The 16,167-nt window shown below is 36.5% G+C and overlaps 1 protein-coding gene and 1 pseudogene across 1 annotated transcript; both read right to left on the minus strand.

Moving 5' to 3' along the window:
• The window catches only part of LOC147910114 (uncharacterized), a 28,818-nt pseudogene extending 16,190 nt beyond the window's left edge, over positions 1–12,628 (minus strand).
• Positions 12,629–13,280: 652 nt separating this feature from the next.
• Positions 13,281–15,222, minus strand: LOC147910115 (uncharacterized). The gene is made up of 2 exons (XM_087403961.1): positions 14,520–15,222; positions 13,281–14,412 (listed from the first exon to the last, which is right to left on the minus strand). The coding sequence occupies exons 1-2, from the start codon at positions 15,220–15,222 to the stop codon at positions 13,577–13,579; spliced, it is 1,539 nt and encodes a 512-aa protein (XP_087260087.1). The 3' UTR covers positions 13,281–13,576.
• Between the last annotated feature and the right edge of the window lie 945 nt (positions 15,223–16,167).

Genomic DNA, 16,167 nt, shown 5'->3' on the forward strand with positions numbered 1-16,167 from the left:
AGTGACAAAAAACCGCGGATACTTTTTAGATGACCCAATAGATCGGCGTACGCATATATGTATTCTTAAATATTGAATAGTGTATGCTGTGTATGTGTGTGTATGCTGCGCGCATGTGTGATATATGCGATGGTGTGTTGTGTGTATATCGTGTGTGCATGTTGCATGTGTAGAATGTTACGTATGTATTATGTTGTTGGTGTGTGTGTGTGTGTGTGTGTGTGTGTGTGTGTGTGTATGTTGCGCGCGCGCGCGTGCGTGTGTAATTTCTTGCACTGGAAATCCTGTTATATCCAAATTACATATGGAGCTCCAGACTTTTGTCTGCAAATTTCGTTTCATCCGCAGCATATTTGAAATTCCAGATCTTTCAAGTCAAATTTGCTGTACGAAAATGTCGTTATATCCCAATACGTATTAGGAACTATAATCCTAGAATTGGGACATAACGGAATTTCTGTGCAAAAATTTGACTTGTCTGGTCATGATCATTCAAAAATTTGAATGATCTGGAATTCCAAATATGGTTCGGACAGAACGGGATTTGCAGACAAGAGTTGGCATATCTGGAACTTCAAATATTGGGACATAACGGAATTTCCGCGCAGCAAATTCGATTTGAATGATCTGTGTGGCGGCTTAAAGCACCACTAATCAAGTCGCCGAGGCGCGCGCGCGATCCGCGTCGCCCCTGAGTCGCCCGCCCGGCGCAAATTCGACCGCCGGGAGAGCCACGCGGCATAGTAGCAACCCGCGCTCAAGAATGGTTCACCATTCACAGAAGTAGAGCTCTGCATGAGATCTTCAGCATCTTCACTTAGGATAGAGTGAGCTCCGTCAAGGGCCTCTATTCTGGTAATAGAGCATTTTTCTGTGTGTAATCTGACAAAGTGAGCTCCTGTTCCAAGGGCCTTTGCATTTCACTCCACAAAGCAAGCTCACCTTCAGACCTTTGCGAAGCAGAGCCCCGTTCGGGTCTTTGCGGTATTTACTTCCCGGCAACGAGAGGCGTACAAACTGCCACGGAAGTATCGTCGGGATCGCTCAGGTCCCCCTCGCACACCAGAGGAAAGACCGACGGAGAAGACGGAAAGGCCGCTCGATCAGGGTTTATTTTCTTCCCGTGGAGGCTGATACCACTAGAGCTTCTGTGAGAGAGTATATTTGTCAAGGATCTGAGACAATTCCGCATCTACAAGCAGACAAACACAAATACTTTGTAACCGTCGCAGCCGCTGCCTAAGGAATGGGAAATCGGGCCGCCGATCAGTCCTCTGCCAGCAATTCCCATACGACCGAGGATTGGAACGAAAAAAGAGGAGAATCAACCCGCGACTGATACGCCAGTTTTTCGGAACCAACTCCGACTTTGAGAACTCCGAGGAAGAAACATATAAGACACCAACACACACACACACTCACACACTCACACACACACACACGCCGCAGGGCGCCACAATAAATATCATAAATACCGGAAAGTATCTCTGTACATAGTGTATAAAGTTGAATAAAGAGTAACATATTTTTTAATTTGTGGAGCCTTCTTAATTAAACGGCACCCTTCCACAATCTGAATTCCAAATATATTTCGGATAGAACGGAATTTGCAGACAAGAATTGGCATGGAACATATCTGGATATATAATTTGGTTATAATAGGATTTCCAATACAAAAAAAATATATTTGACCAGGTATGTTCAAATTCATATACGGACATGCTTAGAATTTTTAATAGGGACCACTTTTCATTCCTTTCCTTTTCTTTTCAACACATTCCTCTGTGAGGAGAATATCAGACTACTTGACGATTACGACAACGATTGTTGCCCGGTTCTATTTCAAACATTACGAATCCATCGTAACCATCTCTTAATTAATGTAACCCGTGATACGAGTCTGATACGAGCATGAAGTTCTTTATTTTTCATGAAAGCTATTGAAAATATGGTAGAATACAAGTATAATATGATTACTGATATTTTAATAAATAATATTATGCTTCCTTTCACACCTTTTTTTCTTTCTTTTTACTTTTTCCTTTTTTCTTTTACTTTTCTTTTTATCCTTGCTTTTTTTATGAGTCCTTACTGTTTTTATGAGAGAAATAAATCTATAATTATTCTGAAAATAAAATACAACATAAAGACACAAATATAATAAATATTGTTTTATACAATACTATGCTTCTTTTTATCTCTTTTCCTTGTTCTACCTTTCTTTTCTTACTTTTCAGTCCATTCCTTTCTATAAATTCTTTTTTTCTTTTTTTTTTTTTGAAAATTACTAATAACCAAGAATATATTACAAATACTATTATACATTTTTACAGTATCCTTATTAAAGTTTGATATTTGTACAATAATTTTGAAATTGACCAATCACAGTCGTTCCATTCTTCAGAAAAATAACTGATTGACCAGTTTCATAATTACAGACATTATTAAACTTAGAACCTTCTAATTAGAATCTGACCTTCTTTCCGGTTTGTGATTGGTCCGATATTTTTCATCCATTCCATTTAAATGTATAATGAAAATACATTGTGATTTTATTTCAATACATGATGCACGGCCATGGACTTGCTATCGTAATATTTATGATTAGATACTACTAAATTTTTACATTTTTAAAATTTTAATCGTAGATATAAGTCACCTGAACATATCCGTTCGTCAGAAACTATGAAACTTATAGAACGTCTATATAGAAAGTCGTAAATAGCACTATTGTAAAGTGAGATCAAGTGAGATAGCATGATTTTTCTTTCGCACAATTTCGATGAAAAATGGCTGCCATTTTAGATGGCTAGACTCTGATTTGAAAGTCTTTAATTAAATTTAGAGATCCTTTAATTAGAAACTGGCCATAAGAATTTCGCCAAATTTTTTTAAGCGAGAAAAAAGTATAGGCTATCTCACTTCCAATAGCGATATGTATACATGATGTTATTCGTGGAAGAGTGAGATAGCCTATATTTTTTTTCGCTTGAAAAAAATTTGATGAAATTCTTGACTGTGTTCCAAAAATATTTGCCAGTGCTGGTAACATTATCAACATCGTTCCAAAAATCATCGCAGTACGCTGTGGCAGAGCAGTACGCTGCGAGAGAGTAAAGACGTCACTAATTTTGTCGTCATTTTTTGCTGCGACTGAAGAGGTGAGGTAGCTACAGCATTCAAGATGGCGAGTATCGTTCCAATTTTAAATGCATATTCGCACTAATTGCATGCTTACTAAAATTGGAACGCTGTTGATAGCACGACATATCTGCAGCGCTGGTAATCAATTTTGAAACACAGCCCTTATAGCCAGTCTCTCATTAAGATGATGCTGGAGCGAAGGTTGAACTTAATAAAGATCGATATTACAGATTTTCATTTCCAATGTATAAGATGCTTATATGCCCTCTAAGTTATAATAATATGATCATACAGAAAATTCGATTGATTAATTATCGATATTTTTTTTTCCGTTTCCTACATCTTAGCAGAGACGAAAATGTGTATTAGGTTTGATTCAAAACATGTATTAGGTAGAAATGTAAGATTTATTTTATTTTGGAAAATTGTCCAATTTTAGAATTGAGAAAAAAATAAACCGGAATTGAAGTTAATTTTATATTTTTGGAATCGGTCTTTAAAAATACAGTTGTATTATGTATACATGCAATGTAGGCCGCATTCCAATATATACCACCAGTACTAAAAGTCTGTAATATACATAAAATATAGATTTTTAACTAATAGTTATATCGATACGAAGCCGTAGTAGCATTTGTTCCTTACATCTAATGCCATTTTAGATTACAATAATATATTATCAATAAATGAATACATTGCACATACATAATGTAATTCTTTCTTTTGCTCTGTCCAATAAAAAGAGATAGATACTTATACTAACTTACATTACTAACACTTACATTACTAACATGTCGACTTATATATCCAATATAGAAAATTGTACATTATACTATGTGAATACACACACACACACACACACACACACACACACACACACACATACACACACACACACACACACACACACACATGTACGCATTATATAAACAGAAGTTATTCATGTTGAAATAATCATGCAGATATTATCTATTTATACGCAATATTACAATTTTATGTACATATTGTATAATACGCGTAATCACATTGCACAAACATAACATTTAAAATTTTAACATTGTTGTAACATACATAAAAAAAACATTAGTGAATATAAATTATAATTATATTTTATATGTATTATAATGTACACATATACCCAAAATATAATTTTAATATTGCATATATCATTAATTCACTAACATGTCCATATGCAATAATAGAATAATATTTTGTGTCATTGTATGTGTACATACATTATAATACACATAAATTGTAATTTGTAACATGTATTAGCTATACATAGATATATTATTAGGTGTTGGAATTAATTCGTAGCGTTTTACAAGTGATGGGAAGTACTTTCATTAATGTATTTTTTAATGCTCATGTGAAATAAATAACATTCTTTCATTAAAAAACGCTACGAATTAATTCCAACACCTAATATATATATAATATACGTAGCTACTCCATTTTTTGCTCCGTTTAATGAACAGATGTAGAAGTTACTCATGTTAAAATATATAGATATTAAGGGTGTGTGTATTTAAATACAATATAATACACATATAGGTAATATTGTAATATATATTGTATGTATATTATAATGTGTGAATAAACACACGTTACAAATAGAAGTATTAATGCTAAGCTATTTATGCATTTCCTATGTTTAAATATTAAAATTGCAATATTAATATATATGTGTGTGTATATATATATATATATATATATATATATATATATATATATTGTATATATATATATACATACATACATATAAAATTTAATTGCAATATTTTGTATAAATAAACATAAGAAATATCTGATGAATACCTCAGTATAAATTACTTCTAACTCTAATTTGTGTAGATATTCACACATCATAATACACACACATGCAATAGTCTAATATTGAAAAAAACAATATATTATATAGGGGACTTTAAATCTATAAAATATATGTATAACTAACATAAATCAAGGTTAATGAGGCAATGTAGATATATAATGAAAAACTCACATATCCGAAAAGATTGTGTTACTTACAAATTGCCAAAGATGAAGTGATGTAAAATTTTAGTAGATAAATTTATATAAATGTAGTTTTATGATCAATTATGTATCAAAACTTCTTGGCACGCTCTACTAAAATTTTACATCACTTCATCTCTGGCAATTTGCGAGTGACAATCATTTGTATTTGTGAGCTTTTCGTAATGTATCTGTATTGCTGAAGAGGAAAGTGAGTTGAAATGTACAAAGTAAAGAAGATATCATTTATCAGAGGATTCGTAATTTGATTATTTTTTGTAAGATGTTACGTCTAATCCTTTGTGTTTGACTCTCATTAGCTTTGATTTATGTTAGTATGTATATTCTGATATTGAAAACATATATCACTAATATATTTGACTGTATATTTGATCAAAATATCTTTTTTTATTAAACGTAGAAAAAGAGGACATTAGTATATCTATTTGTTACACGTAACAAATAGAGATAAAATAGCATGTATATGAATATGAATTAGAAATATATTTTACGTTTTGTAATGTGTGTACATCATAATGCACACATAAAATATAATTCTAATATTCACTATTGTGTCTATATCATATCACGAAAAGCTAAGTATGAGTAACTTCTGTCTCTTCTTATTATGGGCCTTCTATAATAAACCATTAGTCAGAAGTTAAAAATTGATCAATCACAGTCGTCAATTTTTAGCGTCTGACTTCTAATTTATGACTGATTTATGGTTTATTATTGTAAAAAGCCTAATAAAAAGAAATGGAATAGCTACATATGTATATGCATGTATTTATATACTGACAATACATGTTACATCCTAAGTTAAAATGGTATTGCGAACAAAGTGTTATTACATTACACGTGTAGACATGTATTTCAAATACATATTTGCATTCGAAGATATATCTATGTCGTATTAACGACAGGAATAAATAAAAATAATAAGAAAAGTACAATCGAGTCGCAAATAATAAAAAGAAAGGTACAAAACAAGTCGCAATTAATAAAATTAGAATTAAAAGAAAGAGACAAAAATTATTTTTGATATTATAAGACATGTACATAAGAATTATTAATATCGATAGAGAAAGGATAAAACACCGTCATTAATTGTATATGTATAATGAGTTTAGTACAGATAAATTTAGAATAAATATCTTAGTATGTGTGTCAAAATGGTGTGTTATCGATTAGATAATGCGATGGGATATAATATCAAAAATTTTTGCCTCTTTCTTTTAATTCTAATTTTATTAATTGCGACTTGTTTTGTACCTTTCTTTTTATGAGAACACATTGATGTCAACTACAATCGTTTGTTTGGTTTTCTCTCAATTTGGAGCGAGTTTTATAATTGATATTGCGTCCGTATGTGAATTTTATTTAATTTCTATATATTTTATCTACGTTACATTTCCATTTTTATCTTGTCGTCACATTGAAAATGATCCAACAGGGATCGAAACGTTTGTTTTTGTTTCCCTTACTGACTGTCAAATTATATTTTACGTTTTTTAATTTCATGACATGTTTTATTTCATTTTTTAACTGTTTAATGCAGATTGTTATTTTGTGTTGATTGTTTTAGACTTATAGCCCTTTATTCTTTTCATTTATTTCAATTTATTGAGCCTTATTATTTTTATAATAAAAAAGACGAGATTTCAGCCGCTTGGCGTGTATAATAAGGGGGAAAGAGACATTCTAGATAATACATAACTTTTATTAAATTATATTAACTCTTTGACCTACGATTTAAGTTATGTTGGCGCGTGCCATAATCAACAGTCTGGGACGTGTTGTTTACGTTTGGCCCGATAGACCACGTCTCACCTATGATACTCATGTTTGACCCGATTTCTTTATCACAAGTCTCACACGATATTGTAAGCGAAAGGATTAATCATATACTTTTTTCATTAATGTATAACAGCAAAAATGATTTCAAAACATGATATAGTTGATGAGATATAGTTTACGATTTTGTATTTTATGTTCGTAGAAGTGATCTGCAAAAACTCAGTGTTAGCTGCGAGATCAGAATGTTGAATCCTACATTCGATTCTGTTTTTTCCTTTTTCGTAATTTTTTTTTTAAATAAATAACATTATTATTAGACATATTACTCCAAATATATTTTTATAAAATTATAGAAATTATATGTGTAATTCAGTGTGCTCGAAATTAATTGCATTTCGAGTCAATTTCTGAAGTGCTACCTACTTTTCTCTTACACTCGCTCAACGCTCGACGGCCGAACCGTTGGATCGTGCGCGGACGTACATCTCAGGAGTATCACAGTATAAGAAACATGCTGCGATCATACCTTCCAGCAAATTATCATGAAAATATTTTCCTTCCTACATAATTGTTATTTTCTTAATAATAGTGATTGAACATCATATTAATAATAAATACATTTTACTGAATGTAATGTATTTTTAAAATATTACTTTATTATTTTTATGATACATTCAGTTTTCTTTTATAGAGTTACTGATCACTTATGTGCCATAGAATGTAATATCTTTTAATATAGAATATTAATAATACCAATTTAAGGCTAATAAGAGTCGACACAGAACGAAATGCGTAATTTTAAACTGGAATGATGGCTTAACTCCAATAACTCCGTGATGTCTTCTTTATTTTATGAATAAAGAAAACATGTTGAATAAAGAAGACTAAGAAAAGTAAAGGATAATTTGCTGAAAGGTACGATCGCAGCATATTTCTTATAGTGCAATGCTCCTGAGATTCACGTCCGCGCGCGATCCAGTGCGGCGGACCATCGAGCGTTGAGCGGAGGCGGCGGAGGAAAAAAAGGAGATGCTTCAAAAGTCGACCCAAAATTTAACATATACTCCAACAACTATAGGAAGAATACCGAATCACTTCAATAAATTAATAAAAAATTATTTGTATATTGCATATATGAAGGCTTTTTGATTTGTGAATTATAAAATTATATTGACATCATCCTCATAATTATATTAATCATCGCACTTTTGCGATTTGATTCATTATCAGAATTTTCATCCATTCGGATGATAGTTATAAAAAAAACATTTCACAGAAAGTACTAATCGATATCAAACGTACCATTATTACAAAAACATGATTTCTTTTCGGATTTTTTCTAAAAGTAAACAGATTTCATTTACATATAAAAATACTGATTTTCTATCTATTCGACACATACTACGTCGAATTATTTTTGCTACAATTATCGGTTTAAAACTTTTAGAAACATAATTTACGCATATAATTTACACATATAATTTCAATAATTAAATAAAAATATATTTGGACTGTAATGTGTTTATTAATAAAGTCACTTATTTAAAAAAAAAAAAAATACGAAAAAAGAAAAAAGGAATCGATCGTGGGATCTCTAACATTCAAATCTCGCACCATACGCGTGAAAGACACGCCAAGGTTTTGCAAATCACTTCTGAACGTATGTTATATCATGGAAAATCATGAAAATACCAATATCTCATAAATTATCGGATTTTGAAATTATTTTTGCTGTTATACATAAATTGGAGGGATATAGAATTAGTATAATTTATTAAAACTTATACGTTATCTGTAATGTTTCTTCTTCTCTTCTCTTTTTACACGTTGAGTAGCCGAAATTGTTTAGAAAGCATTGGATTGCTTTTCGGTCGCTAGAAACAAGCGACGAGAGAGAGAGAGAGAGAGAGAGAGAGAGAGAGAGAGAGAGAGAGAGAGAGAGAGAGGCAGGCAGGCAGGCAGGCAGACAGACAGGCAGGCATGCAGGCAGACAGGCAGGCAGGCAGACAGACTGGCAGGCAGGCAGACAGGCAGGCAGACAGATAGGCAGGCAGGCAGACAGGCAGGCAGGCAGACAGACAGACAGACAGGCAGGCAGGCAGGCAGACAGGCAGGCATGCAGGCAGACAGGCAGGCAGGCAGGCAGACAGGCAGGCAGGCAGGCAGGCAGACAGGCAGGCAGACAGACAGACAGGCAGGCAGGCAGGCAGGCAGACAAGCAGGTATGCAGGCAGACAGGCAGGCAGACAGACAGGCAGGCAGACAGACAGACAGGCAGACAGGCAGGCAGGCAGACAAACAGGTATGCAGGCAGACAGGCAGGCAGGCAGACAGGCAGGCAGACAGACAGACAGGCAGACAGGCAGGCATGCAGGCAGACAGACAGACAGGCAGGCAGGCAGACAGACAGGCAGGCAGGCAGACAGGCAGGCAGACAGACAGACAGGCAGGCAGGCAGGCAGACAGGCAGGCATGCAGGCAGACAGGCAGGCAGGCAGGCAGGCAGACAGGCAGACAGGCAGACTACAAAGGATAGATTCGCTGTTTCGCTCGATGACCCCAACTCGATGAGCTTCACCAATTACAATCAGAGCTTCTATTCTTTTTTTGTTTTTCTTCTGTCTCACTCTGTCATATTAGGTGTACAAATAAGTTTCCGCCGTTTGACAAAAGACGGCGCCACTAGCTATGATTAAAATTGTCTGTTGTAAAATATTATATCGTAAGGTTGGACATCTGTCAACAACATAATCTTGAAATACTAGCGATTTTATATCAGCATCATATATTTTTTTTTGTGCGAAAATGCCGAGTTTTGAGTCAAATAAGCGTCATTTGCGGGAACTTTTGATTTACTTCTTTAATTTGAAGAAATCTGCAGCTGAGGCTCATCGATTGCTTGTAGAAGTATATGGTGAGGCTGCCTTAAGTGAGAGAAGTTGTCGTGAATGGTTTCAAAAATTTAAGAACGGTGAATTTGACGTCGTAGACAAAGAACGTAACGGAAGGCCGAAAGTGTACGAAGACGCGGAATTGGAAGCATTATTGAATGAAGATTCGTGCCAAAAAGAACTTGCACTTACATTTCGACTTACATCAATAAAACATTGTTATGTATCGTTCTTTCACAATAAATGCTTAATTTTTGATAAAAAACGGCGGAAACTTATTTGTGCACCTAATACTTCTGTTTCGATAATTCGTTCTGCAATTCAAGAATATGGATTCGATTCTGATTTGGCATCATCGCCGATGTGGCAAGGACGCACGATTCCTTTTCTAAACAACGATTTTGTATATATTTCTATATATATATAAATATATTATTATTATGATGTTTCCAGCTGATAATATATTGCTGGTTTATACAATGATTCAATCCATTCTGTAGTTAAATTGTGGTACTTCGGTTGCACGCGACCGATAAAAGGAATGGCGTTTCTTATTAATTTGACACTTCGACATCCGAGTCGAGTCAAAAATATGCTGTATACAATAATTTCAGACCTTGCGTGTTTAAAATAAATATCTGGAGATTTACAGAAAATCTCAAAGAACATATTATGCTTGTAGAAACGAATTGTGAGCTTTAGTATAAGAGCAATGAGTATTCGAAAATTTCATTTATATGTTACGTCTGCTATGAGATTGCTGCTTATCGTTCCGAGCAGAACCGAAACATCGCGTTCGGAGCCCTGATATATACATATATGTAAATAATATGACGTGTATTGTATAAATGTACACACATCACACACACCATACACACACACACACACACACACACACACACACACACATGCACGCACGCACGCACGCACGCACATGTATATATATATATATGAGGGCAAGTCAATAAGTTTTTAGAAAAACATAGTAAAACACATTTTTTTTATTAATTCATTTTATTTCTCAACATAGTCTCTTTTCAGCTCGATACACTTGTTAGGGAAAAGACCTCGATGTCCTTGTTGCGTTATGTGGAACGCTGTTTTCTCTTCGTTAGAGACTTGTGTCTCGTGCCTTGTGGCTTGTCGTCGATCTGTGTCGCTTGCCTTGTGGCCACGCCCAATGTAATTCGGCAGCGCGATAATGAAATGAGGCAGTTTGCTTTGAAAATAATTTAATACATCTCAGCTTATACTCGCGTCGTGTAATATCGAAGAATAAAAGAAACGGCTTGCGCACCGGCGCACATACACACGGTAGAGAGGTTGCACACAGAAGCACGGCAAAAATGACGAGTAACACGACACGTAAGATGCCAGAATTGTCAAGAAATGGATTTTAAGATAGGACTGTTTGTAGGAACAGCCATGTGGTTGCTAAGTGCCTTCACTTTATTTGAAAAATGCCTCGTTTGTATTATTTTGATTAGACGATAAATTGCCCGTTGCTGCTTATTGAAAGATATAGGTCGAATGTCCTTATTCTGCAAAGATGAGATCCCCTGAGGATGGTCGGATAAATCCCTTGAACTCTTGAATCTTTTTGAATCATGTACGCAAAGACTCGAATGAGCCTATTAAAGTTTGAATATCGATAGAATATGTCAGGTTCTTATGCACCAGCGCTTACTGCGATGATAGCCTTAAGTTTTCGTTCAGGGACGTTGGCCACTGCAGGTAGAGCTTCTTGAGGCCAACTTTCTCTGTCACGTCCCAGCCAGAAGGGTCCGACCACTAGATTTTCAATGCGCCAGGAACTTGGCATGACGCCCCGGGACAATGGGTCCGCGGGATTGTCCTGACTCGGAATGTGATTCCATTGCTGAATCGATGTTAATTCTTGTATCTCACAAAGGTTGACCAGAATCGATTGTACGACTGCAACCATGATAGTACAATTGTAGAATCTGTCCATAAATGAATGGATGCTATTGGACAAGTAAGACATTTGGAGATCTTGTTGATAAGACGAGTTAGTAGCAATGCGCCACATAACTCGAGGCGCGGAAGTGACAGACTCTTTAATGGTGCCACTCTGGATTTGGAGCAAGGTAGATGTGTACAATAAGCACCGTTGATTGAAGTGGAGCGTAAATAAATGCATGCTCCGTATGCAATTTCGCTAGCATCTGAGAACCCAGCAGCTCCAAACTGGTATATTGTTCTGTGGTTGTGACAAGACGAAGAATGCGTATGCTATGCAGTTCCTACTCCGTTTCTCCTTAACTCCGTTTCGAAGCGCTTCCACGTTTTTGGTACGTAATTCTAAGAGAATCGATCCCAATCAAACTTGAATCGCCAGAGGTCCTGCATGATGGATTTGGCGAGTAATGTAACTAGATCTAGCAGTCCCAGTGGGTAAAAAATGAGAGATATGCGTGATAAAATGCTTCGTTTGGTAGACGTCTCCAGAGGAGGCAGATGATTGATGGATGAATATTTGAATACGTCAGCTCGGCAATCCCATGCAATGCCTAACGCCTTTTTCTCGGAGTTCTTGTCTGAGGATAAGGTGAATTCTCTTGGCTCGCTGGAATTCTGATCCTGGAGGCCAAGAGCATTGGATGCCCATTTCTAAGCTCGAATTTCCCGTCCTGCAGCAATGCAGTGATCTCTTTCTTGATAGACAGAGCTTCATCTATTGAGTCGGCCCTCGTGACGAGATCATCCATGTAGAAATCTCTCAATGCTATTTGAGACGCCCTCGGATAGCAATCCATTGTCCTCCGCTAACTTTCTTAGGGCTCTGATAGCCAAGAATGATGCTGATGACATACCATAAGTGACAGTGAGTAATTCGAAAGTCTTGATGGGCTCATCTGGCGACTCTCGCCAGAAAATATGCAATGGTGTTTGAGTTGAATCGGCAGACTTGCCGATACATCTTTGTTATATCGGCGGTGAGAGCGATTTTGAATGTTCGAAATCTGACCAAAATAGAGAAAAGGTCCTCTTGTAGCGTAAGTCCTACTCTCAATGAGTCGTTTAAAGATAGTCCGGTTGTGGTTTTGCATGAGCCGTCAAATACCACTCAGAACTTGATAGTGGAACTTGTTTCATTTTGTACAACATGAAAAGAAAGCTAGAAAGGAAGATAGAAAGCTAAAGAGCTATGGCTTAGTGATCAGTAGCATCGTGCTACTGATCACCTCCTTCATGTGATTCAAGCGCATGTATTCATCCATGAACTTCTTGTATTCGTCATATATGCGGGGTTGAGTGATGAGCCGCTTGTCCAAAGATTTGAAACGTTTTAGAGCGATGTCCTTGGATTCTCCCAGTTCATTCAGTTTGTCTTGCTTTGTTGGCAATTTGAGGATAAAACGCTCTTCTATATTACACTTTACGCCTTGCAGGAATGACTCTTCACAGACCTTTTCTTCGAGAGAAAATGATTTAGAAGTGGTATCATATTCAACTTCCCAAAACCGATTCAATGTGAGCCTTAAGTCATCGAATGAGGTTAGATGAAAGTTAAGAGAAGAAACAGATCTGGTTATGTCACTTGGTGTGATATCAGAAATGATCCATCCAAAATGTGTCTTTTGCAAAGTCGACTGATTTTTTTGACTGTTTGATCTGACCCGCACAAATGAACCTCCAGAAGAACTCGGCCCCTATCAACATATCAATGCTTGCTAGTACGTTAAAACAAGGATCAGCGAGTTTTATATGTTTTGGAACAGACACACTTTGCATGTGAAGTGCTGTGGCAACTGCTGTGTTATTTTTGGAAGCATCACGCAGTCCATTTTTTCGGAGAAATTATTTAAATGCGATTTGATGCAAAGATTAACTACTTTATTAGCGTGGATTACTTCATCCATGACTCTCACCACCGATACATCAAGAGGTCGCTCCCTGAGCTTTAAGCGATTTGCTAACTCCTTCGTTATGAAATTCATTTGAGATCCACTGTTAAGTAATGCTCGACATGAATGAATTTGATTATTGGAATCGTATACGTGGATAATTGCAGTAGATAGTAAAATATTTAACGAACGATAACCTGATGTACATTGCGTGGCGAGTGGAGGCTCGGTAGCTTGACTTGCTGCTTGCGTGTTTGATCGCGATAGATCCGAACTATTTGGAGCACTTATGTGTAACAATGTATTATGTTTTTTACATTTTCGGCACTTACTCGAATTACATGCTTTCGTTTGATGTGTATTCGATCTCAAACAGTTGAGATCTAAATGTGCTTTTTTCGCGGCCTTAATTGTATTTTCAACCGATAAATTGAGGAATTCTTTACAATGATATATTGAATGGTCCTTGCAAATAACACAAGAAAGATTGGCTGTAACGACATTCGCAACAGACGTGGACCTTGAATTGCCATTATGCTTTGATGTGATACTACTTGTTACGCTATTGTAAAATCTACCATATACTGATTCCAATGCCTGGCATCGGAGAGTCAAGAATTCTATTAAGCTCTTCAAATCTGACAGCTCTTTTCCCTTGATACTTAATTTCCACGCCTTGCTGGTGACCACATCTACTTACAAATTATAAGATGAATAATTAAATCACTCCAATAATCAGTAGGTCTTCTGGGGGCCTTGAGCGCGCGCAAATGTTTAAGAATAGTGTCTAATAATTCACGAGTCATGCTGTGATTCTCCTTACGTACAGCTGGTACTTCAAATAAAGCGCGAACATGCTTTTGAACAATCCATCTTTGATTGTCGAAACGTTCTTTGACCACCGCCCATGCTTCATGATAATTGACTGCAGTTATCTCTATGGATTTAATTATGTCAGAGACAGTGTCCTTCAAGGAAGACTTCAGGTAGTGAAATTTTTCAATTTCCGCTAAACCCTCATTTAAATGGATTAACTGTTCAAAGGTATTCCTGTAGGAGTACCAATCATCATATGCACCTGCAAAAACTGATAAATCTATTTTAGGCAATTTGACACGCGTTTCCCTCGATCTCATCACTTGTCCATTTATGTTTGATGAAATTGGCGAAGATGCGTTTTTTTCCATACGCTCAATAAGAGCGGTATAACAAGCCATTAATTGGAAATAAGAAGCTTCAAAATTGTCACACTGTTGCGCGTGCTGTTCATAGAGAACTCTTTTGTCGGTGATCGAGGGATCTGCATTTTCGAGAATTTCTATGCGAAATTGAGCTGCTTCGAAGTGATTCCACAATTCCGACAATCTTTGCTTGCGCTCAATGAGACCATGCTGCGATCCGCAGTTGACGTCGAAATTGTCGATAAAGGTTTTTAACCGTGTAATCGCAGATTTTATGTGAGCTCTCTTAATTTTTGCGTCTGCTAATGGGAGTGTTTCCATTATGAAATGTTAAATGTAATGCGTGATATTGACTGCGTGGCAACGCGAAGCCATTAATATGACGATGTGACAGCCTGGCCAATGAAATGCAAGGCTTTATAAAAATGCAAATGGCCGCCCGTGCAGGCACGAATCTAGCTGCTTCTGACAAACATAAAATGGTAGCTCTTGTGAGTGAGAGTGATAGTATACAATATGGCGGCTCTTGTGAGCGAAAGTGATGAACGACAATGTGGCAGTTCTTGTGAGCGAAAGCAAAGACCTCGTTATGCCGATGTCTATCTGAATATGATGCGCCTAATGCGATCTTGTGTATATAAAAGGACTTTCTTTGCAATGTATGCCTGAGATAAGGCTTATGAGTGTGCGATTGATACGCTTGTACATTACCTCAGAAAATGAATATAATCTCCTTGTGTATGTGATACCTGTGTATTTGGCAATTCACCGAACTCCGAAGTCTGTCGGAATTTGTGAGTATCCGGCTCGAAAGACCAATGTTAGGGAAAGGACCTCGGTGTCCTTGTTGCGTTACGTGGAACGCTGTTTTTTCTTCGCCAGAGACTTGTGTCTCGTGTCTTGTGGCTTGTTGTCGATCTGTGTCGCTTGCTTTGTAGCCATGCCCGATGTAATTCGGCAGCGCGTAATGAAATGAGGCAATTTGCTTTGTGTGAAAATACTTTAATACATCTCAGCTTACATTCACGTCGTATAATATCGAAGAATAAAAGAAATGGCTTGCGCACCAGTCACGCACGTGCACCCGGTAGAGAAGTCGCATAGAGAAGCACGGCAAAAATGGCGAGTAACACGACGGATTCGCACGGAAGCAGCATAGTCGCACGCATGCCCTCCCCTTCGGTGGGCCCTATCAGCGACATGGGAACGTTGTAATCACGTCGCTAAGCCGACGGACTGGTATTAAACCGGCTGAGCTAAACTTAC

Source organism: Acromyrmex echinatior, chromosome 3 (genome assembly GCF_024713525.1).
Source record: "Acromyrmex echinatior isolate Ae372 chromosome 3, ASM2471352v2, whole genome shotgun sequence".
In the NCBI taxonomy this organism is placed as follows: Eukaryota; Metazoa; Arthropoda; class Insecta; order Hymenoptera; family Formicidae; genus Acromyrmex; species Acromyrmex echinatior.